General features: G+C 43.3%; 2 protein-coding genes across 4 annotated transcripts in view; both read right to left on the reverse strand.

Annotated features, from left to right (window-relative positions):
- Positions 1-1,390: 1,390 nt before the first annotated feature.
- On the reverse strand, positions 1,391-15,269 carry LOC311105589 (tsukushi-like). Of its 2 annotated transcripts, none has more exons than XM_084147781.1 (2): positions 15,048-15,269; positions 1,391-4,306 (listed from the first exon to the last, which is right to left on the reverse strand). In XM_084147781.1, exon 2 carries the CDS (start codon positions 4,301-4,303, stop codon positions 3,245-3,247), a length of 1,059 nt encoding a protein of 352 aa, XP_084003907.1. In that variant the 5' UTR covers positions 4,304-4,306; positions 15,048-15,269; the 3' UTR covers positions 1,391-3,244. The 2 variants fall into 2 exon arrangements, with proteins under 2 accessions (XP_084003907.1, XP_084003906.1); XM_084147780.1 differs by lacking the exon at positions 15,048-15,269 and adding an exon at positions 8,267-8,441.
- Positions 15,270-17,608: 2,339 nt separating this feature from the next.
- LOC311106125 (serine/threonine-protein kinase ULK2-like) overlaps positions 17,609-24,319 on the reverse strand; it is a 50,609-nt gene continuing 43,898 nt past the window's right edge. The window contains exons 20-26 of one of the 2 annotated variants that reach the window (XM_084148441.1): positions 23,051-23,160; positions 22,546-22,689; positions 21,878-22,092; positions 21,605-21,783; positions 21,236-21,354; positions 20,744-21,037; positions 17,609-20,293 (exon numbers count right to left, since the gene is read on the reverse strand). In XM_084148441.1, coding sequence (XP_084004567.1) covers positions 20,229-20,293; positions 20,744-21,037; positions 21,236-21,354; positions 21,605-21,783; positions 21,878-22,092; positions 22,546-22,689; positions 23,051-23,160 — 1,126 coding nt within the window. In that variant the 3' untranslated portion in view covers positions 17,609-20,228. The remainder of the gene's footprint in view (positions 20,294-20,743; positions 21,038-21,235; positions 21,355-21,604; positions 21,784-21,877; positions 22,093-22,545; positions 22,690-23,050; positions 23,161-24,319) is intronic. The other variant, XM_084148442.1, reaches the window with a different exon arrangement.

A 24,319-nucleotide genomic window follows, 5' to 3' on the forward strand; every position in this document is an offset into this window, starting at 1 on the left:
AGGAGAGTTGAGCCTTAGGCTCACTGCTCTTTGTTCTCATGGGCTACCCTGATACAGTATCTCTGAGAGTGTCATGACCCCTCATATACCTGAACCTTTTATATTGCCCTGGAGAGAAGTGTGGACATCAGTCTATTCCAAAACCACAGATAAAGTAACCATAGAGATTGAGTCACTGGATTACAAAAAGGTAAATACATTTATGTTATTAAGCTCATTAGTTGTATTTGGATTGTGAATGATTTTTTTGTAATTTAACACCGTTCAGGTTGATCCTGGCAGGCTGACCTGAGGGAGGTAGTTGTGATTGACAGCCCTCCAACCTCCCCACCTCCAAATTCCTGCTCTCCAGAAGATGGACGAATGGCCCAAACATCTGGAACTGGTTTACTAATGGGGCCATCCGCAGAGGGCCAAACTCTAAGAAAATCACTTTTGCTCTTCTTCTCTCTCTTTATCACTCTCTCTCTCTCTCACACACACAACTTATTTTGCTCCTTGGTTGGCCAAAATATATCTAAGAGTATAAACTGAAGCAAAATCACTAAGGAAATATCCTGTCTAGTTGATCCTAGCAAGCCATACTTTTCCTGAGCAGGATGTTGTATTATAGGAGGTGTAATCTGGAGGAAACCTTCTTTTGTGGAGTCAGACTTTTTTTTGCTCGGTCTTTGGCACACGGGTCTCTTAGAATTTCAAAGTACTGTGCTTTGGCAACCACTGCAAGGGGCTGAGGAGATATCTGAATGCTCTCTGTGTCTCTGAGGAGGAGCACACAATGGAACATTCTCAGAGCACAGAGATCTGTGGAGTAACAGCCAGCCTCCATTACACAAAGTCAGGCCACTCTCCTCCTACTCCCCTTCTCTTTCCCTCTCATCGGCTTCAGACATCAGTCCACAGTCGCATGGTTCCCTGCCTGGAACTAGTGTCTCTGACCGCTTCTGTTTAACGACCTCTTGAGACCACTAGTGTGTGTGTGTGTGTTTACAGGCAGAGTTCAAAGTAAATAAAGGAAGGATGTTAGGCAGCATGTGAAAGTAAATAGATGCTGCGCTAGGCACTGAGGAAGACATAAGTGCTATTGTTACAGGACACCCTGTGAGTCAGTACAGCAAACAAAATGAAATCACATGAATCCAGCTCTATGAAATACAGGGAATTCTGTGAAATTGAGAAACCCTGTTGGTGTGACGACAGTGGGCTTTAAGTGTGGTGTGTGTTGTAACCCAGAAAATGTTTATATTTTCATATACAATTGTGAAATGCCACAGGGTGTTGGGGACAGGGTAAGATGCCGTACTTAGTAAACAAAGTTAAAAGGAATGTCTGAAAAAGGTCATACATTTATGTAAAGTACAAAGACATTACAAAACCATTTGGACAGCTGTCAGTGTGAGAATAATCCATTTATTTTATTAAGTTATACACTGAGTGTAAAAAAACATTAAGAACACCTGCTCTTTCCATGACAGACTGACCAGGTAAATCCAGGTGAAAGCTATGATCCCTAATTGATGTCACTTGTTAATCCACTTCAATCAGTGTAGATGAAGGGGAGGAGACAGGTTAAAGAAGGATTTTTATGCCTTGAGACATGGATTGTGTACATGTGTCATTTAGAAGGTGAATGGGCAAGACAAAATATGTAAGTGCCTTTGAATGGGGTATGGTAGTAGGTGCCAGGCGCACCGGCTTGTGTCAAGAACTGCAACGCTACTGGGTTTTTCACGCTCAACAGTTTCCCATGTGTATCAAGAATGGTCCACCACCCAAAGGACATCCAGCCAACTTGACACAACTGTGGGAAGCACTGAAGTCATCATGGGCCAGCATCCCTGTGGAACGCTTGACACCTTGTAGAGTCCATGCCCCGACAAACTGAGGGGGGGTGTTCAGGGGTGCAACTCAATATTAGGAAGGTGTTCTTAATGTTTTGTACACTCAGTGTATACACTATTGATAAAGAAATATAAAATCTTTACGCAGATGTTTAACATTCAAAACAGCTCATGTGTAGTTATGAGGCTGATTGTCTCTTTCGGTCCATATTATACCACAGGGACAGCAACCAAGGCAGGTGTTCAAACATGCAGTTGTTGTTGCACAGAATATCTGAAAGATTTTGGCCAATGTAGATCCAAAGTTGATGCTGTAGAATAGCTGCGACATTTTTTACCTTTCAAAGTAGGGTGAATAATACAATGTATCAAATTACATGGCGTATAGCGTTTCAGTTAAAACACACACTTACTTCTCTGTCAGAAGAGATTTAAATACAGTACAAAACATGTCTGTGTCTAATACAAGTACAGGGAGACCATTTTATGTTTTGAAATAAATGGTCACGGTCATGGGAAACTGATTCAATAACGGAGCAGCAAAAAACCCCTGGGTGACATTCATGAATTTGTTTATGCATTGATTTGTTCAGATTACATTTCAACCTCAGTTGTGTAACTGCTCTTTGAAACAGAACAGGCAATGTTGGCTTCCAGGTCTTAGGCCATGTAAACATGACTGAGCAAGATAGCAGGAGAATGCGTCCACTTAATATCTGATTGAAATGATAACGAGACACCAGAGGAGGCTGGTGGAAGGAGTTATAGTAGGACATGCTCAATGTAACGGCTGGAATGGAATAAATGGAACATATGGAAACCACGTTTTACTACATTCCATTAATTCCATTCCAGCCGTTACAATGAGCCCGTCCTCCTATAGCTCCTCCCACCAGCCTCCTATGCTAGACATACGTAACTATATACTCTACATAGGATGTTTACCTTTCGGTCTGACATAAGAGTGGTCCTTGCATAGTGTATACTTCAAAGATCTGATGATTGTTATGGAATATAACAATATTTTTCCTAGTGGCTGAGGTATCTTTTTTTATTTCCAGATCCTAAAACCACCTTCAAAATTGGAAGAGGAAAAGCTAAATGGTTAAGACAATATCCATCAATGCTATTGCTGGCTTGTTACTGTAGTTGAAAGACATGCTTTATGCATAGCAAGCATGACGTGATAGTATCAACAGTGGATTAATATAAATACCTCAGGTCTTTGGAATAAAAGTAATACAAATCTTTGAATTTAAATTTAAACAAAACTGTTCAAATAGTAATTATCATGTTTGGTGGCAATAACAAAAAGTGTTCTTTGCATATAGTGATATAAGGCACAGTTTTAGCACTAATGTGCTAGCTAGATGTCCATACTGAAGGCAACGATCCCAACACAATCACAAGACAATCCCTTCAACATCACAGGTCAGCACCTCGTCATGGTTCTGTTCCTGTCCAAGCTGCCTGTGAAACTGGCCCTTCTTTTGAGTCCTCCAACAATTGATATTCTGGCCCAGGGTAATACTCTTGATGCTTGGCAAGTGACTTAGCATGTTATTTGGCAATGACGTTACTCCAGAGTTGGACAGATTGAGCTCCTGTAGAGACACAAGTCCAGTGAACACAGCTGGGTTCAGTGTCTTTAGCTTGGCGTTGTTGGACAGGTCCAAGACCTGAAGGCTCTGTAGACCTCTGAAACGGTTAGGCTGGATGTCAGAGAGCTCAGGAAGTCCACTGAGGGACAGGTGAACCAGGTCCTTGAGGTCCTCAAAGGCCCCCTCCTCAATGCGGGAGATGCTGTTCCCATCCAGGCTTAGGTCCCTCAGCGGGATGCCTTTTAGCTTGGGCACGGCCGTCAGCTGGTTGGCTGCTAGAGTCAGGCTCTGGACATGTAGCAAGGGGCTCCTAGAGGAACTCCTGGAGATCACCGTCAGCCGGTTGTGAGACAGATCCACGCTGATTGGCTCTCCGTGACCTTTAGTGATGAACATGTCCAGGTCAAACTCCTGGAAGCGGTTGTGGCTGAGGTCCACCTCGGCCAGGGGGAGGCCAGAGAAGCAGCCCTTGTCCAGGCCCTCCAGGGAGTTGTGGCTGAGGTCCAGAGACTCCAGGTAGCGCAGCCTGGACAGGGCCTTGGGGCTGACCATGGAGATGCGGTTGTTGCTGAGGTCCAGGCTGATCAAGGTGGTATAGCCAGGCCCAGAGAGCATGGTGTCGGTCAGCAGGGACATGGAGTTGGAGGACAGGTCCAGGTGGGCAGTGTCCAGGGGGATGGAGATGGGGCTGGTGCTGGGGCCCACTCCCCTGCAGTCTACCCTGGTCAGGCTGAAGCTGTCGAACAGGCCGAAGCTCTCCACCTCACAGTGGCAACCCGGGTGGCAGTTCTTCACAGCTCCAGCCTGGCCATGGACAGCCAGGAGCATCCACAGGCTAACACACAGGAGGAACGCCATCATGCTCTGAGGGGACACAAATACAAAACAAAGATGTTACGTCTAATGTATTCAGATACACTAAAAGTATGTGGACACCCCTTCAAATTAGTGGATATGGCTATTTCAGCCACACCCGTTGCTGACAGGTAAATAAAATTGAGCACACCGCCATGCAATCTCCATAGACAAACATTGGCCTTAATGAAGAGCTCAGTGACTTTCAACGTGGCACCGTCATAGGATGCCACCTTTCCAACAAGTCAGTTCGTCAAATTTCTGCCCTGCTAGAGCTGCCCCGGTCAACTGTAAGTGCTGTTATTGTGAAGTGGAAACGTCTAGGAGCAACAATGGCTCAGCCGCCAAGTGGTAGGCCACAGAAGCTCACAGAATGGGACTGCTGAGTGCTGAAGCGCGTAGCGCGTAAAAATCGTCTGTCCTCGGTTGCAACACTCAATACCGAGTTCCAAACTTCCTCTGGAAGTAACGTCAGCACAATAACTTTACGTCGGGAGCTTCATGAAATGGGTTTCCATGGCAGAGCAGCCACACACAAGCCTAAGATCACCATGCGCACCATTGGCTGGAGTGGTGTAAAGATCTCCGCCATTGGACTCTGGAGCAGTGGAAACGCGTTCTCTGGAGTGATTAATCCCTCTTCACCATCTGGCAGTCCGACAGACGAATCTAGGTTTGGCGGATGCCAGGAGAACGCTTCCTGCCCGAATGCATAGTGCCAACTGTAAAGTTTGGTGGAGGATAAATATTGGTCTGGGGCTGTTTTTCATGGTTCGGGCTAAGCCCCTTAGTTCCAGTGAAGGGTAATCTTAACGCTACAGCATACAATGACATTCTAGACAATTCTGTGCTTCCAACTTTGTGGCAACAGTTTGGGGAAGGCCCTTTCCTGTTTCAGCATGACAATGCCCCCAAGAAAAAAGCGAGGTCCATACAGAAATGGTTTGTCGAGATCAGTGTGGAAGAACTTGACTGGCCTGCACAGAGCCCTGACCTCAACGCCATCGAACACCTTTGGGATGAATTGGAACGCCAACTATGAGCCAGACCTAATTGCCCAACATCAGTGCACGACCTCACTAATGCTCGTGGCTGAATAGAAGCAAGTTCCCGCAGCAATGTTCCAACATCTACTGGAAAGCCTTCCCAGAAGAGTGGAGGCAGTTATAGCAGCAAAGGGAGGACCAACTACATATTAATGCCCATGATTTTGGAATTAGATGTTCTACGATACTTTTGGCCATGTAGTGTATATCTGAAAAGGTAAATGGAGAGATACATGGAATACGTGACTAATAATCGAATTTCTTCCCTTTTTTCAAATGAAAAGGTACAGCTAATTGGACATCATTCTCAGTGACCCAAAATAAACACACAGTATATGGGCCATTAACAGCACTCTGCATCATCCAGTGAACAGAGCAACATCCTGATAAGCTACAGGAGATCGGGGCTCCATAGACACTACAGGCAGTAAATAAGCTCTGTGAGTCACATTGATATGCACTACATTACAGGGATACATTATGGAGCTATAAATGCATACAGCTAGCGTTAAACACATCAAGCATAAACATAATCTCTACACACACATTAAATACAAAATAAATATGACAAACGTGTTAGTGGCCATAATTGCCTTTTTTAGTAGACGCATGTTAGCAGTTCATGTTTTTGAACTGTATTCCTTCACTCAAGCCACTTATCTGAACAACTTAACATTAAAGATTACCCTTGGAACAGACATAAATGTAGTTTTAGAATTCAAATAAATAGTTTTCCTTTCAAAATGCCCCTTAGCTGTCTTTGTTACTCTTGTTTCTGGAAACACTTCAAGCTTTCCTTGCAACACACCAACAGCCCTAATTTCTCTTTTATTTGTGCTCCCAATGGATTTGACCTAATTTTCTTTATCAAAATGTAGCATACATTTTTTCTTACTTTACAACACAAACTATTCATGGTTGTGAGGATGCACGTGGAGACATCATCACTTAAGGTCCTTATAATATGTGTCTCATCTTTAAAAGTGCTTATACTGGGAAGAAAGAAATATAGTACCAGTAAAAGGTTTGGACACACCAACTCATTCAAGGGTTTTTCTTTATTTTTTACTATTTTCTACATTGTATAATAATAGTGAAGACATCAAAACTATGAAATAACACATATGGAATCCTGTAGTAACCAAAAAAGTGTTAAACAAATCCAAATATATTTTATATTTGAGATTCTTCAAATAGCCACCCTTTGCCTTGATGACAGCTTTTTACACTCTTGGCATTCTCTCAACCAGCTACACCTGTGATGCTTTTCCAACAGTCTTGAAGGAGTTCCCACATATGCTGAGCACTTGTTGGCTGCTTTTCCTTCACTCTGCGGTCCGACTCATCCCAAATCAACTCAATTGGGTTGAGGTCGGGGGATTGTGGAGGCCAGGTCATCTGATGCAGCACTCCCATTTTTTATTTTTTTTTACCTTTATTTAACTAGGCAAGTCAGTTAAGAACAAATTCTTATTTACAATGACGGCCTACACCGGCCAAACTCCATCACTCTCCTTCTTGGTCAAATAGCCCTTACACAGCCTGAAGGTGTGTTGGGTCATTGTCCTGTTGAAGAACAAATGTTAGTTCCACTAAGTCCAAACCAGATGGGATGGCGTATCGCTGCAGAATGCTGTGGTAGCCATGCTGGTTAAGTGTGCCTTGAATTCTAAATAAATCACAGACTGTGTCACCAGCAAAGCACCCCCACACCATAACACCACCTCCTCCATGCTTTATGGTGGGAACTACACATGCGGAGATCATCTGTTCACCCACACCGCTTCTCACAAAGACACAGTGGTCGGAACCAAAAATCTCCAATTTGGACTCCAGACCAAAGGACAAATTTCCACCAGTCTAATGTCCATTGCTTGTGTTTCTTGGCCCAAGCAGGTCTCTTCTTATTATTGGTGTCCTTTAGTAGTGGTTTCTTTGCAGCAATTCGACCATGAAAAGCCTGATTCACACAGTCCGCTCTGAACAGTTGATGTTGAGATGTGTGTGTGACTTGAACTCTGTGAAGCATTTATTTGGACTGCAATTTCTGAGGCTGGTAACTCTAATGAACTTATCCTCTGCAATAGAGGTAACTCTGGGTCTTCCATTCCTGTGGCGGTCCTCATGAGAGCCAGTTTCATCATAGCGCTTGATGGTTTTTGCGACTGCACTTGAAGAAACTTTCAAAGTTCTTGACATTTTCTGGATTGACTGACCTTCATGTCTTAAAATAATGATGGACTGTAATTTTTCTTTGCTTATTTGTGCTGTTCTTGCCATAATATGGACTTGGTCTTTTACCAAATAGGGCTACCCTCCTACCTTGTCACAACACAACTGATTGGCTCAAACGCATTAAGAAGGAAAGAATTTCCACAAATTAACTTTTAAGAAGGCACAACTGTTAATTGAAATGCATTCCAGGTGACTACCTCATGAAGCTGGTTGAGAGAATGCCAAGAGTGTGCAAAGCTGTCATCAAGGCAAAGAATCTCAAATATCAAATATATTTTGATTTGTTTAACACTTTTTTGGTTACTACATGATTCCATATGTGTTATTTCATAGTTTTGATGTCTTCACTATTATTCTACAATGTAAAAATAAAGAAAACCCTTTGAATGAGTAGGTGTGTCCAAACTTTTGACTGGTAGTGTATGTCTTTAGGAGAGTCCTCATCGGTCTCATCCAAGCAGACAGTTCTGGATTAAGATGTCTGAGACACCAGTAGCTACCCATTAGAAAGTTCACATTCACATATTAAGTACTGTGTGGCAAATGGCACGCATTGATGACTACTGTATCACAAATAATAATGGAATGCCATCGGCAAAATAGTTAAATTATTCCTTCAGAAACCTTGAAAACATTGAAATAAGTTTAATAACCAAGCAATAACTAAAACAGAAAATGCACTTCATACCTCTATTTTCTGTTGTTGTCACTAGTTTCTTGTTCACTGCACAGCGCTAGATATCTAACTGAGAAGAAGGCTGGTGGTTCACAGGACTTGTTCCTGAACCCACCTAACCCGCGTCCTTTGGGCAGGTAAATGATCTGCTCCTAAACCTCCTAGTGCACTTGGCAGCAACACTGTCATAATGAGCAGAGCAGAGTACCCACACACAACACATAGAAATTGGACAAAGGTTAAAGGGGAAATCAACAGTTGCTACATCCATTTTTTGTTTAAACTTGTGAATTAATGTACCCATTGAGTACTTAAAGAATATAACTTATAAATGCCTCATGAGTTTAGTTCAACTGTTGTACCCCATCAGAACACAAAATATAAACTTGTTTTACTCCAATGTTTGTAAACAAAGTAAATGTAAACAAACACTGTATTGCCTAAAAACATGGTTAAAACTATAATTTTGATATCATGGATGGTCTGTCCATGAATCTATAGCTGTGTCTTTTGAGAATGGTAACATTTCTCTAGTCCCATTTCAACTGCTTTTTACCAAAACAGTGGTGGCGCGAAAGCTTTGATATTGTTTCAACTGCTGATTTCTGCTTTAACAGTTGTAGTTGTATAACAACTGGTTAAGCATTCACCGGTCAGGTGGTGTATACCCAAGCATGACCCAACAGAAAAGCCATTGATCATTAATTTGTGCAGTGGGCCAAAGTTAGGTATAGTCTGTGGAAGGTTCTCACATCAAGCTTTCCTGCAGTCAAATGACCAACTTGCCCTCTAGTGGCCTCATTGGTGGAATGTTATTAATATTTTTCATAATTTCATAATTAATAAACATATATTTTTTAAACAGCTGAAATCTGTTGTTTCTATGTCAAGCGGTTTTATATTTCAGTCTTCTGTGATGTATATAAAGTGTGATATTGGGATGCAAACTCAAAATGTAATACATACCTGTTCCATGTCAGATAAAGTGTCTTCTTTTTTTAAGACCATAACCATGTGTGTGAGGTGTATACTTTTGTTTCAAAGTAGATTTGTTTAAGACTACCAAGAAACATTCTGTGTGACCCTGATTTAGCACACTGCAGTAAAAGGTTTGAAGAGTTATCAGGTATGTTAATCCTAGATGTCCTGCAAAGGCTCCAGAATGTTCTCATGTAACAGGGGATGTTGCATAATCAGAAAGGAAATCTGGAATACTTCAACATGAAGGCTGATTATGTGGTAAGCTGCCCAGAAACTCTGAATACTCAACTGGAGTTGTTCATTTTGTGTGGTGGTTGAGTCTGTTTATTCTATTAATCTAAAGAAGAAGAAAAAAGTCCAGTAGGACTGGTTCTGATGTTTAATCAGGCAAATGTGTACCGAATTTGAGTAATGTATCAAAAGGTTGGTTAAAAAATATAATTCTGCAAAGATCTATCAGATTTGCATACAAATAGGTCAGTTTCCCTGTATTCAGTTGAGCCACTCGGTCCTCTGTGTGTGTTTGTGAGAGAGAATGTGTTTTCTTAGGATTTGTTGACTCAAAGCCTGAGTCCCCCCCTATCATACAAGATAGGGCAGATCTCTTCTAATTATTTCGGCTATCAAATGACGGTGAGTAAATATTTCCCTATTAAACAAGATCAAGAGATGTATTATGCTTCTGTTTTCCCTTCACTGGCTTCACAAAAATCCAAGATAAGGTATGTATCTTTCATGAGGTTTTTGTTTTCACAATACTGGATGAACTTTTACTACCCATTTGTTTCCCTTTTAATAAAAACAATTATTTCAACAGGAAATCATCCTCCTCCATCCTCCCATCCCACATTTACAAGGCTACATCCTCCCCAGACACCAACTACACCCTGAGTGACTGGCTTTTTTAGAACACAGATGAGGGGACAGTCTAAAGCCATGCATGCAGTGGGCATCTGTGGCTAAAACTAAGTACTAATTTAGTTTATAAGTCTAGTCTACTACATTGGTGCTACAGTGCATTCGGAAAGTATTCAGACCCCTTGACTTTTTCCACATTTTGTTACGTTAAAACCTTATTCTAAAATTGCTTAAAATAATTTGTATCCTCAATCTACACACAATACCCCATAATGACAAAGCAAAAACAGGTTTTTAGAAATGTTTGAAAATGTATTAAAAATAAAAAAAATAACAGAAATACCTAATTACATAAGTATTCAGACCCTTTGCTATGAGACTCGAAATTAAGATCAGGTGCATCCTGTTTCCATTCACCATCCTTGAGATGTTTCTACAACTTCATTGGAGTCCACCTGTGGTAAACTCAATCGATTGGACATAATTTGGAAAGGCACACACCTGTATATATAAGGTCCCACAGTTGACAGTGCATGTCAGAGCAAAAACCAAGCCATGAGGTCGAAGGAATTGTCCGTAGAGCTCTGAGACAGGATTGTGTCGAGGCACAGATCTGGAGAAGGTTACCAAAAAATGTCTGCAGCATTGAAAATCCCCAAGAACACAGTGGCCTCCATCATTCTTAAATGGAAGAAGTTTGGAACCACCAAGACTCTTCCTAGAGCTGAGCAATCGGGGGAGAAGGGTCTTGGTCAGGGAGGTGACCAAGAACCCGATGGTCACTCTGACAGAGCTCCAGAGTTCCTCTGTGGAGGGGAGAAACTTCCAGAAGGACAACCATCTCTGCAGCACTCCACCAATCAGGCCTTTATGGTAGAGTGGCCAGACGGAAGCCACTCCTCAGTAAAAGGCACATGACAGCCCTCTTGGAGTTTGCCAAAAGGCACCTAAAGACTCTAAGAAACAAGATTCTCTGGTCTGATGAAACCAAGATTGAACTCTTTGGCCAGAATGCCAAGCGTCACGTCTGGAGGAAACCTGGCACCATCCCTACAGTGAAGCATGGTGGTGGCAGCATCATGCTGTGGGGATGTTTTTCAGCGGCAGGGATTGGGACACTAGTCAGGGTCGAGGGAAAAATGAACGGAGCAAAGTACAGAGAGATCCTTGATGAAAACCTGCTCCAGAACACTCAGGACCTCAGACTGGAGCGAAGGTTCACCTTCCAACAGGACAACGACCATAAGCACACAGCCAAGACAATGCAAGAGTGGCTTCGGGACAAGTCTCTGAATGTCCTGGTGTGGCCCAGCCAGAGCCCGGACTTGAACCCTATCGAACATCTCTGGAGAGACCTGAAAATAGTTGTGCGGCGACGCTCCCCATCCAACCTGACCAAACTTGAGAGTATCTGCAGAGAAGAATGGGAGAAACTGCCCAAATACAGGTGTGCCAAGCTTGAAGCATCATACCCAAGAAGACTCGAGGCTTTATTCGCTGCCAAAGGTGCGTCAACAAAGTACTGAGTAAAAGGTCTGAATAATTATGTAAATGTGATATTTCCGTTTATTTTTATTAATTTGCAAACATTTCTAAAAACCTGTTTTTGCTTTGTCACTATCATTATGGGGTTACTTTGTGTAGATTGATTAGGAATTATTTTTTGAATCCATTTTAGAATAAGGCTGTAACGTAACAAAATGTGGAAAAAGTCAAGGGGTGTGAATACTTTCTGAACATACTGTAGTTAGTGTCTTTCCCGGTCTATTCATTGCCTATGTATGTTGTCCATGAATACATCTGCTGCTCTTTTACTTCTCCACACCAGGTGTTCCTCTCATCCTTTCACCAATAAATTACAGCAAACAGCAAATGGCTGTTAGCCCAGACTTCAAATCAGCCCAACATTAACCACTATAATTACTTGACAACTACAGCTGTCCGTGCCTCAACTCTCCTCAGGGGAAATTATAGGCCACAAACACATCTCACTTTTAGGATCTTATCTTTCAACACTCTTATATCCTCATAAGACACCATATACAGTGCATTCGGAAAGTATTCAGACCCCATAACTTTTCCACATTTTGTTACGTTACAGCCTTATTCTAAAATTGATTAAAATGTTAGTTTTTTTACTCCTCATCAATCTACACACAATACCCCATAATGACAAAGCAAAAACAGGTTTTTGGAAATATCACATTTACATATGTATTCAGACCCTTTTGGCAGCGATTACAGCCGCGAGTCTTCTTGGGTATGACGCTACAAGCTTGGCACACCTGTATTTGGGGAGTTTCTCCCATTCTTCTCTGCAGATAATCTCAAGCGCTGTCAGGTTGGACGGAGAGCGTCGCTGCACAGCTATTTTCAGGTCTCTCCAGAGATGTTCAATCGGGTTCAAGTCTGGGGTCTGGCTGGGCCACTCAAGGCCATTCAGAGACTTGTCCTGAAGCCACTCCTGCGTTGTCTTAGCTGTGTGCTTAGGGTCGTTGTTCTGTTGGAAGGTGAACCTTCGCCCCAGTCTGAGGTCCTGAGCGTTCTGGAGCAGGTTTTCATCAAGAATCTCTCTGTACTTTGCTCCGTTCATCTTTCCCTAGATCCTGACTAGTCTCCCAGTCCCTGCCACTGAAAAACATCCCCACAGCATGATGCTGCCACCACCATGCTTCAACGTAGGGATGGTATTGGCCAGGTGATGAGTGGTGCCTGGTTTCCTCCAGATGTGACGCTTGGCATTCAGGCCAAAGAGTTCAATCTTGGTTTCATCAGACCAGAGAATCTTGTTTCTCATGGTCTGAGAGTCCTTTAGGTGCCTTTTGGCAAACTCCAAGTGGGCTGTCATGTGCCTTTTACTGAGGAGTGACTTCTGTCTGGCCACTCTCCCATAAAGGCCTGATTGGTGGAGTGCTGCAGAGATGGTTGTCATTCTGGAAGGTTCTCCCATCTCCACAGAGGAGCTCTGTCAGAGTGACCATCAGGTTCTTGGTCACCTCTCTGACCAAGGCCCTTCTCCCCCGATTGCTCAGTTTGGCCGGGCGGCCAACTCTAGGAAGACTCTTGGTGGTTCCAAACTTCTTCCATTTAAGAATGATGGAGGCCACTGTGTTCTTGGGGACCTTTAATGCTGCAGACATTTTTTGGTACCCTTTCCCAGATATGTGCCTCGACACAATCCTGTCGGAGCTCTACAGACAATTCCTTTGACAAAATGTGGAAAAAGTTAAGGGGTCTGAATACTTTCCTAATGCACAGTGCATTTCATCTGAGTAATACAAAGTTAAGCTATGTGGGAACTGGGAAGGATGTTTTACTGCATTTTCAGCTATTGTTCAGTGTAATTTCATGTCCCGGCATTTGAGGATGGTTTGAGCCTCATTAGTATAGGCCTATGTAGGCCTTTGCAATGTAGCACGTACCTGATCTCTGCTGCTCATACAGCAGGTCTATCACAGTTCAGAAGCATCCTCCATATGATGGAGAGTACACTCTTAGAAAAAAGGGTTCCAAAAGGGTTATTCGGCTGTCCCCATAGGAGAACCCTTTTGGTTCCAGGTAGAACCCTCTGTGGAAAGAGTTCTACCTGGAACCAAAAGGGCTCTAAATGGACACCCTTCAAAGGGTTCTCTTATGGGGCCAGCCGAAGGACCCTTTTAGGTTCTAGATAGCACCTTTTCTTTCTAAGAGTGTATTTTACCAGCTTAATCCCAAAGTCAAAGCCTACAAACAATTTAATTAGGAGATAGGTGGTGCGGGCACGCTAATCCATTTAAGACAAATTAATGCATGACATTAAGAAGAGCCATGTTTAATGTGAGCTTGTAGTAGTGCAGAAAACTGTATAGGCTAGGCTCATCAGGACAACAACAAGTAAGTCCTCAGCTGCCATGATTAATAGGGTTGAACTATTGCACTGATAGCACAGGCTAACTGTCTGTGCTGTCAGTGTAGGGTTAAAGTTTACAAAGCATTTTAAGACTTCAAAAGTGGTCTTCTCAAGATGAGTTCCACACCATCTGTTTTGAAGATCCAGCTACATGACTCAATCCCAAATTAATGGAAACGATGGGCACTAATTTAATCATTTCAGACACTAATTCCATCATTTCAGATGGTGCCTATCTTTCCCATTCATTTGGTATTGAGCAATAGACAGTATGGGTGCGTCCCCCGTGGATGGTGGTATCAGAACCCTGTAGCTATGTCACAATGGTGTCTGTGATTTAGCTTTAACCATATTCTATAGTCATGGCATGACATTATCTCAACATTAGATTTTAGAGTGAAATCTTTAAAAAGAAAACGTTTCTCATGTTTACCATAATACCTTTTTTAGATAAAGTCTGACTCAAAGCCCTATGCATGCATTTCCACATAGGCTGCCTACATGCCCCTTTCAATAAAAAATAAATAAAAAAAGCGGTATTTAGTATTTAAGCATAATATGAACTGGAGGACCACTGGCCTCGGTGAGTAATACAACTACAAGGCTAGCAAAATGACTTCGTTTTCTGCTGGAGATCAAATTTCCTGTAGCCGTGGCAAACCTTGCATTACCTTGCAGCCTACCTACTTTTCTGAGACTGTCAAGCTCATCCGTGTGGTACCTGAGAAATGAATCAGATCTCATATCTACCAGACTACTCCCAAGTCCCGCCACCTTCCTCTGTCAATCATCACTCGACTTGTCACGTTCTCTGAAGCACATCACTCAACCAAGTTTACGAATTTGGCCTGTGAATAAGTAATGGTCTTCAGGGGTTTAAAATATAAAGTAGCTATATGATTATAACTGTAATTAACTAATAGGTACAATTAGAACCTAATAGCCTATCAGAAATATGATCTGACCTCCTTCGTTCCGAGGATTGAAAACATTAAAATCCAAAGAAAACTCTAAAATACCGTTGATAAGGGTTATTCTAATTTGCTCACACATTTTCAGACATACCTTGACATCAAATACGAATTTAGACAGTTGGCTCGCCTGGACAATACAGTTTACTTCACCGCGCCAAGGAATCCTGCATGAGACTCAACCTCCGCTCCCATTTTTGTAAGTACCATGTCATTGTGCGGTTCAGGCAAGTTAGAGAGATGTCTTGAGGTTTTATATTAACTGTCAATGCTGCGACTAGCTATTCTGATTTGAGATCGAGACGAGACTCCCCGCAACTTCTTCGCAGAGCACTGAAGTCCGGATAGGTTTCCGCCAGCAACCCTCTCCTTTTTCTAATCACTTTTGAAATTGGACACGAACGGTGCGCACTCTAGTGGCGAGACTGGTGCTTCGGGGACCTACATGAAATTATTCCATTGTTACAGATATGAAGAATGTTATGCAATAGAGCCCCACATTGGAGGTGTCATAATACCCATAAAACCTAGCGGTCAAACAGGAAACTGTTCCAATTGTTCCCCTGCCATACATTTTTCCCATAGGGCATTTTAGAAACACTTAAAATAAGGGCTGTGTTGTAGGCTTTGGTGTGACATTTTGATAACCATGTAAATCTCTCTTGGACAAGGTGACTTTTATCAATATATTTGGCTCAATTTACTCTCAGATTCGAAAATGCTAATTCACATCAAAGTAGACATCATGCAAAACTACAAATCCCTGCAAGCTCCTGCAGGTCATCTCTAGCTGGCACCTTCGCTAACAGTTATTTATGTCAATTTAAAACGTGCACAAGACAGTTCACATAATTGTCCATTTAAAGAAATGTAGCCAATTTCTTCATTACTACATTTAGCTAATATTAGATAGTTAATCCAGAGATAATTATCTTTATCTTGATTTGGCAGTCTCGTCCAGATGATCATGGCATTTGTAGTTCTTTGTGATAGCCACATTAGCAGCTAATTAGAATTTCATTTTTGGTGGGGGAATTACAGGCGAATATATTGATAAAAGTCACGTTGTCCTAGGGAGATTTACACTGTTATCAAAATGTCACACCAGGGTAAGCCTACATGAAACACAGCCCTTATTTGAAGTGCTTCTAAAATCCCCTATGGGAAAAATGAATGGCGGAAAAACGATTGAACCATTTCCCTGTTTGACCGCTAGGTTTTATGGGTATTATGACTCATACTGTGGTACTCTATAGGACATCTGTTTTTACTCAACATGATGGGGTTCAACTTTAGGAAATATAGCCCTCAACATGATGGGGTTCTACTTTAGGAAATATAGCCCTTTTGGCTAAAGGAAATTTAGAATATTTTTGTGCTTGTGCACCTTAGGGAAAATGTGGCTGTTGATAAAATATGAAACCCCAAATAGCCTACTGTCTCTGCCTACAGTATCTATTATCTATCTAGAAACACTATTATTAAGGGAATGCCTAACAGAATTGAACAATGTGTGTAGCCTTTAGCCTAAATCTCAAGATGGCATTTAGGAAACCAAAGTAATAAAAGGCAACATATTTAGTTTGGGCAATGGCAAATGGCCAATAATGCAGACTAATGAATTCCATGCTTTTAGTTCTTTATATCTACTGCAGCCTCAATGTGGTGATGAAGGCCATCCATAGCAACTGACAAATGGTTGATGTAGACATAAACAGCAACGGGGGCACTGGGTGTTTACAAAGCTTTAAGAGGAAGAGGGAGGGAAAGGAAGGCCAAGTGGGAGAAATGATGATCAACATCTGCTGCTGCACAATATTGGTCGCCACGCTGTTCATCTGTGGGTTCTGGGCTACATTCAGTGTTTTCACAGTATGATGACAGAGAGTGGGTCCCAACACACGCACACAGATGAAGAGGTATGAAAAACACTGAAGTGGAGAGAGAAAACAAAACAATGTCTATTCAACTGTGGGCTTACCTTCTCCTTTTTCTTCACAGAAGTGGTCCTGTTGTCAGAAGAATTTGGGAACCTGGCCGCACCTCTCCTCTAACTGGACTGGACTGGACTGGTCTGTAAAAATAAAACAGCTGAAGTTGAGATTAGAAGGTTGCCACAAACAGTTTGTGTACTAGATCCATTTGTATGCAGAATTTGTTTCAAAAATGTGTCCTCAGAAAACATAGGCAGTAACGCTGTCCTAAAATATCCCTCCCTCCCCATCTGTCACTTTCTCTTTGGCAGTAAATGGCTGGAAGAGTTAGAATAGTTCCATAGAGAACTGTGTAATTTTGGAATCCTGTTAATTTATTAGGTTCAGAGAATGAGCCCCTTGTGTAGCTAATTATGTTATCAGAATCTGTAGGGATGGGGATGCTTGCTTGTTATAGATGATAAAAAGTTACCCCAGCTGAGTGCTGGAGAAATTTAACCACCATCATAACTATGGACTGATGGTCCATGAGATTGACATGATGGTTTGAAACATATGTTGAAGCTGTATATTGATGTTTTGCAAAAAAATGATTTTGGCTCCATCTATTGAATGTTAGAACGTTTGAGTCAAAATGACTGCCCATTGGCTCAAATGGGGGTCCCTCGAGGACCCACAAATGTTATATTAGTATTTTCCATGAAGTAAGACAGACCATGCATGTAGTTCCAACTTTTCATTTTAATTAACAAAGGCTGCATTTGTAGAGTTCCATGAAGAAAGATGCCCTTTAACACACATCAAGTAAAACATCAACATTTCTCATTGAAAAATAAGTGTGTGGAAATTCAGTTGCATTTTCATGGTCGTTCCATCACAAGGGTTGGTATGCATTCAGCTTGAGGTGCAAATGACAGGGAGGGTAAATACATTCACTCTACAGGATATAACATGTGCTTACTACCAATGTGTTGTCTTTAAAACAGCCCATCGTTAGTACTCCATTCTTCCTAAACTAATGCTAGTGAGGGAGTGTGGCCTAAAACTACAGCGCTATAAATACATTTAGTAAGTTCAGACAGTTTCTGACTATTGTTTTAATGTATTTGTCCCTCAACTCACTGTGCAGAAAAGGCTTTTTGTGGTGCGGAGTACTCACCAGCAGGAGAGAGAGGGCACAAGAAGAACAAAAACAAAATAAATCACAGAATATGGATATGTTTATGAAAACAGAACTTTACATCATAAAAAGAGCTAGTGGCCACCAGTTGCAAGTCTATGCATTTACACACTATTCACACTTGTACAATAGGAAATCAAAGGAGTCTGCCCACTTTTCAAACAGGCTTATGAGGCAGCTCTTCTTCTGTAATGGACTTTCTGTGATCACTGGCCATTTGCATACCTGACGTGTGCAGACTCACTAACACTATTGGATTGCGAGCACAGCGGATGCTTGGGGAGAGAGAGGAGCAGACTTGAATGGATGCTAGGCAGTGCCTTCTTTACTTCCAATACACAGTAGATTTGATCTCTCCACACAGAATCCCCATCCGGATTAGTATATGAACAGTCCTAGTATAAAGAGGAAGTTGTGTGGAGATGTTTGGAGCAGCTGCCTTGTGGTTGGCACCTTCCTCTGTGCCAGGGACCTCTAGCGGAGGTAGGTTGACTGAACCCGTGGCAGGCGTGGGTAAAAGGACGTATCAAATCTCTATGTACATAAAAATGTTTGTGCTCTTTGATTGAGAGGCAGGACATCCAATGGCATCAACTCGCTCACTGATCCCCTCACTCTCTCACTGTGCTCTCTCACACACACATTCACTCAGGAAAACAATATAACAAAATCACATGCACAACATACAAATATTTACACTCTTGCAAACATCAATTTACTTGGAAATTAGCTACAGTTATTCATGTATGAACATAAAAAAAGCTTGTTTCTGTATTATTTAGCGAAAATTCAACTTAAGGTACCTACTCAAGTAATTTGACTGTTTTGTCTTGATTAACCCTGGAGAGGGGGGGTGCCCCCTTGGTTAACCGATCAGGAACCCCTCCTCCCCAAATGCCTAGGGGCCTGTGCTGGTCACCACTAAAAGTTACAGTGGCAAAGAAAACATCAATTTGAGTATGATTCTCTGTCACCCACAGGCTTCTTCTTACCATAGCATTCTAAAAGCCCACCAGTAGTGTGGAGATGTGTAGAGACTGGATGTTTCTTACGACCCCTCACCCCATTTCCACGGCAGCACTTAGTCAGAGAGCATGCGAGCAGGTTGCCCAGCAATGAGAGGGAGAGCTGTGGCAGGACAAGTGGTGTTGCGGGCTGAGGAGGGTGTGAGAGACCCCCCCCCCCCAACCCACCTGAGCTACAGCTCGCAGCCTTCACGCTTCTCTTTCCTAACCTGTCAGGGCAAAGTGTCCCGCCCACTTTTCACAATAAAGTGCTTCAGCTAACAAATGAACAAAACAAAAAGATCTAATTACAAATCTACAGGTTCCTTTGCTCTTCAGGCTTCTTTCCATGTGTGTAACAACGGTATGTGTGTATTCTTGTATGTACATGTACTGTAAAGTTTGTGTTTGGGCGTTTGAGTGTGTGTGTATTTGTTACAGTGTTGGCCAGACTGCCTGCTTTTAAGTTGACGAATCTCATATACTCCTTCCTTCCACTTAAATACTAAAGACTATGTCAGACGGGCATCACAACATCCTCCTTCACAACATCCTCCTTCTATCCCAAACCAATAAATAATCACAACAGCAATAATAATACAGAGTAAAAACCTTTACATTATAATAACAACTGTGATTTGCATTAAAAAGTTGTATTTTTCATGGGTGTATAAGTCTCTGGGCCCACAATAGATTGTCATTGTCCTCATGTCAATCTCTTTCTTCTGGTACAAAATTAAAAAATCCTGCAAGTCGGAAACAAAAAGCTGGGTAATTTGTTTGATGTGGTGGTATGTGTCCTCCTCCCACTCTCTTCAAGGAGTCGGTTGACAGACCGCACGCGAGAAGATGCCTGCGTCTTGTTCATGTCCTGTGAATGTCTCAGTTCCAGGATCATTGGATCATCTTTGGTAGTGAATGTGTGCATCATCTCTCGCACACTTCAGCGTTCAGTCTGTGATGCCAAAGAAGGTGTAATACTATCTGTCGTGTTGTTGTTTGCTTAAACTCAGAAAAATAAAAGAAAATTGAAAGGTGCTTGGACTGCTACGTGCTTGTTCTCAAGGTTCTATTGTTAGGGTAGAGAGTGGTCCCTCTGGGCAGAGAAGGAGGGCAGGGAGGTCACAACTGCCCCTGATATGTGTGTGTGTGGTCTGCTACTCGTACAGTGTGACGGTGCAGTAGCAGAGGGCAGAGATCCTCCGGTCCACACTGGCCTTGTCTGTTGAGGAGACACAAACACAGTCAGATCACAGTGACTGGAGCTGCTGTTCTATGTCACAATGCCCTGGCTGCCATGCCACACTCTTTCAGAGCACCATAGTGCACTCTAAACCTCATCTGATTGAAGCCTTATCTGAATGCAGCTCAGAGCTAGACTAAGTGGTTGAAGTAAGCCTGTGAGTGCCGGTCTTTACCATTAATGATAAGAGGTCAAAGAGATTGTTCTCAAGAGACTCTAGTTAACACACTTTACTTTCCATATTAATATCCATGTCCACTACACCAGAGTCTCTGATACACTACAATGTGATGAGCTGGTCTGGTCTCTGACAGAGCCTGTTAGGGGAGCCTGGTTGTCAGATGAATTTGTGCTTTGGCCATACATTACATAACAATGGCGTAGCAGAAACAGACAATCTACAGTTGAGGATGGCGGGTGGATACTTACACTTGGCCACATTTTCGATGTCTGCAGGGTCCTGCAGGATCTTGGACAGGCCATCTAGCAGCATGGCAGCCTTGTTGTAGCGGTAGGCTATGTCCTCCGTCTGCTGAAACATCTCATCCAGAGCTGCAGACTGCACCGTTTCCACAGCGTGGTTGTAGATTAGTTTCTCTGCAGTCACGCTGTTGATCTCGTCTACGAAGCGCTGCTTGTCTGAGAAGAAGTGGTTCAGCTTGTCTGTGAGCCGCCGACACAGGGAGATGCAGCTCTTGTAACGCTCGTTCAGACTCTTCACCACTGAGGAAGGGGAGGGAGAAAAAGTTAGTTATGCTCAAAATAAACTAAAATAATGATATCTAAGTATTATACATGTATATGGATACTATTGATATTTAAAGTGTATTAAGTTAGTATGCTGTTTTTTTTCCTGTTTTTTTTTCTCCATAAATACTATAGTGTTTTGCCACTGTACCGGTCTGGGGACTTTTGTCTTACCCTGCTTGACGGCGCTGGAAGGGTTGAGCTTGGCAGATTTGATCTGGGCCTTGGCCAGGTGGAGCGAGGAGGCCAAGAGCTGGGCAGCCTTCATGTACAGCACCAGCTGCTCTACCTGCCTGTAGAGGGCACCACAGCACACATTACTAACCTATACATCTTACTTCTCTCCATGGCTTTTCTTTCTAAAAAACATCATTTTCTTTCACAGCAATAATTTTTGAGACAAACTAAGTTTAAATTGTGATGAAACAACGTTTTTTGTGCATCACTATGATGAAATGCTACAGGTTTGGGTCCGAACTAAAACCAAAATACTTTCAGTTAAACTGTGAATGCCATCTCCCCCATTTTTGGTCTCTCCCTTACCCCCACTCCTTGCTGAGCTGGCTGATCTGGTCCACTACCACACTCTCCTGAGGGGGGTAGAGGGAGGCAGCCGATACACCCAGGTCTGCCCCTCCTGCTCGCACTGCTGCGATCTCCAGGACACAGTCAGTGAAGGACAGCATCATCCGCAGGTGCATCAGAGTGTCTGTATGCTCCCGCTGTAGTCACAAACAAATGATACAGGTCAGATATCACATAAAGACGTGTGCAAATAGAAATGCCCCACACACACACAAGGGTCCCCTCTCTCACCTCCATGAGTGTCTCCTCAGGCAGCTCTGGGGCCTCGAAGGTGATGAATCCGTCCAGGCTGGGGGGAGAGGTACCATAGGGGACATAGCGTAGGCTGCTGGGACCTGCCTCTGCCCCCCCTGGGGGAGGGGTCCCGATTGCCATGCCCGGAGGAGAGCCCACGTACACCCGCCCACTGGTGGAGCACAGGGAGCCTGCCGAACTGTTGGAGCCCACTGAGAGAGAGAGAGAGAGAGAGAGAGAGCGAGAGGGATATAACTTTATTGTTAATGTGTGTCACTATGTAGACCTATCACTTTCACATCATTTGATTGCTATTTTCATTGGTTGAATTTGAATTCTAGAGAATTTAAGATAACAGATTTTTTGAGAATTTTCCAGAACAAAGTTCAGTCTACTGAGACAGAGGCTATTATCGATAGTACCCACTAAGATGGACAGCCCAAGGAGAGGGAGAGAGATTGCCCACTAAATAGCAGTTATGCACCTCAGGGGATTGGCATTGGAACCACTTCCACTGAGTGAGCGCTTCACTCCAGGTAGGCAACATTGAGTGGAGTCGTAATAATTAGCATTAGCAGGTTAGCTAGGAGGGTGTAGCTTTGGGAAGTGGGGTTTAGCAAGTGGTTAGCCTAGCAGTTAGCCGCTGGCGCAGTGAGCGGTCTCACCTGAGGTGGTGCGCGGCCGGGTGCCCAGGTGGCTGCACGTAGGGGGGGTGCTGCTGTTGGGGGGCGAGCCCACGGTGAAGAGAACGGTCCGGGGACTCGCCGCCCCGCCATGAGGCTGAGCCAGCCCAAACGGTCCTGCCGGGGCTAGGGAGGGAGGGAGGGAGGGAGGGGGCGGTCATTCACACTAAGCCAATCAAGCTCTCTGTTACACAGGAAGTGCCTGTCAGAGCAGCCAATCCAAGCAGTTCATGCAGGGCGAGAAGCCATGAAGCAGATAGACTGGTGTGTGTTTGTATTTGTGTTGTTCTTTGGGACAACGATAAGTATAATCTACTAAACCATTGTTGTCCAGGTCAGTTTACTAGCTAGGTTATTTCTTACTACGCTCACTAATATCACAACACATTTTCTGTCTCCAGCTCTTTTCTAATTAATGGTAAAAACATCTGTTCCATTAATTATACATGGGAGGACAAACTAGGACAGTGTGTGTGTGTTTATTTACCTGTATCCATGGGCCGCTCTGTGTTGAGGCTGTCTGTGCTTCCCTGGTAGGGCTGTCCCCCTAGAGTGATTCTGATTGGCTGTTCAGACAGACGGCCAGTACTGACAGACCTGGGGAGAGAAACACATGGAGAACACATTGAGATGAGCAAGAGATACACTATATAACCAAAAGTATGTGGACACTGCTTCAAATTAGTGGATTCGGCTATTTCAGCCACACCCATTGCTGACAGGTGTATAAAATCGAGCACACTGCCATGCAATCTCCATAAACAGACATTAGCAGTAGAATGGCCTTACTGAAGAGCTCAGTGAATTTTCAAACTTGTCAGTTCATCAAATTTCTGCCCTGCTAGAGCTGCCCCGGTCAACTGTAAGTGCTGTTATTGTGAAGTGGAAACGTCTAGGAGCAACAAGGCTCAGCTGCGAAGTGGTAGGCCACACAAGCTCACAGAACGGAACTGCCGAGTGCTGAAGCGTGTAAAAATCGTCTGTCCTCGGTTGCCTCTAGAAGCAACGTCAGTACAATAACTGTTTGTCGGGAGATTCATGAAATGGGTTTACATGGCCGAGCAGCCACATACAAGTCTAAGATCACCATGCGCAATGCCAAGAGTCGGCTGGAGTGGTGTAAAGCTCGCCGCCATTGGACTCTGGAGCCGTGGAAACGCGTTCTCTGGAGTGATAAATCACGCTTCACCATCTGGCAGTCGGACGGACAAATCTGGGTTTGGCAAATGCCAGGAGAACGCTAGCTGCCCGAATGCATAGTGCCAACTGTAAAATTTGGTGGAGGAGGAAAATTGGTCTGGGGCTGTTTTTCATGGTTAGGGCTAGGCCCCTTAGTTCCAGTGAAGGGAAATCTTAACGCTACAGCATATAATGACATTCTAGACGATTCTGTGCTTCCAACTTTGTGGCAACAGTTTGGGGAAGGCCCTTTCCTGTTTCAGCATGACAATGCCCTCGTGCACAAAGCGAGGTCCATACAGAAATGGTTTGTCAAGATCGGTGTGGAAGAACTTGACTGGCCTGCACAGAGCCCTGACCTCAACCCCATCCAACACCTTTGGGATGAATTGGAACGACTGCTAGTCAGGTCTAATCGCCCAACATCAGTGTCAGACCTCACTAATACTCTTGTATTAGTGAGTCCCCGCAGCAATGTTCCAACATCTAGTGTAAAGAGTGGAGGCTGTTATAGCAGCAAAGGGGAGACCAACTCCATATTAATGCCCATAATTTTGGAATGAGATGTTCAACGAGC

This window comes from Coregonus lavaretus (genome assembly GCF_964263955.1).
Source record: "Coregonus lavaretus genome assembly, chromosome: 30".
NCBI classification, from domain to species: domain Eukaryota; kingdom Metazoa; phylum Chordata; class Actinopteri; order Salmoniformes; family Salmonidae; genus Coregonus; species Coregonus lavaretus.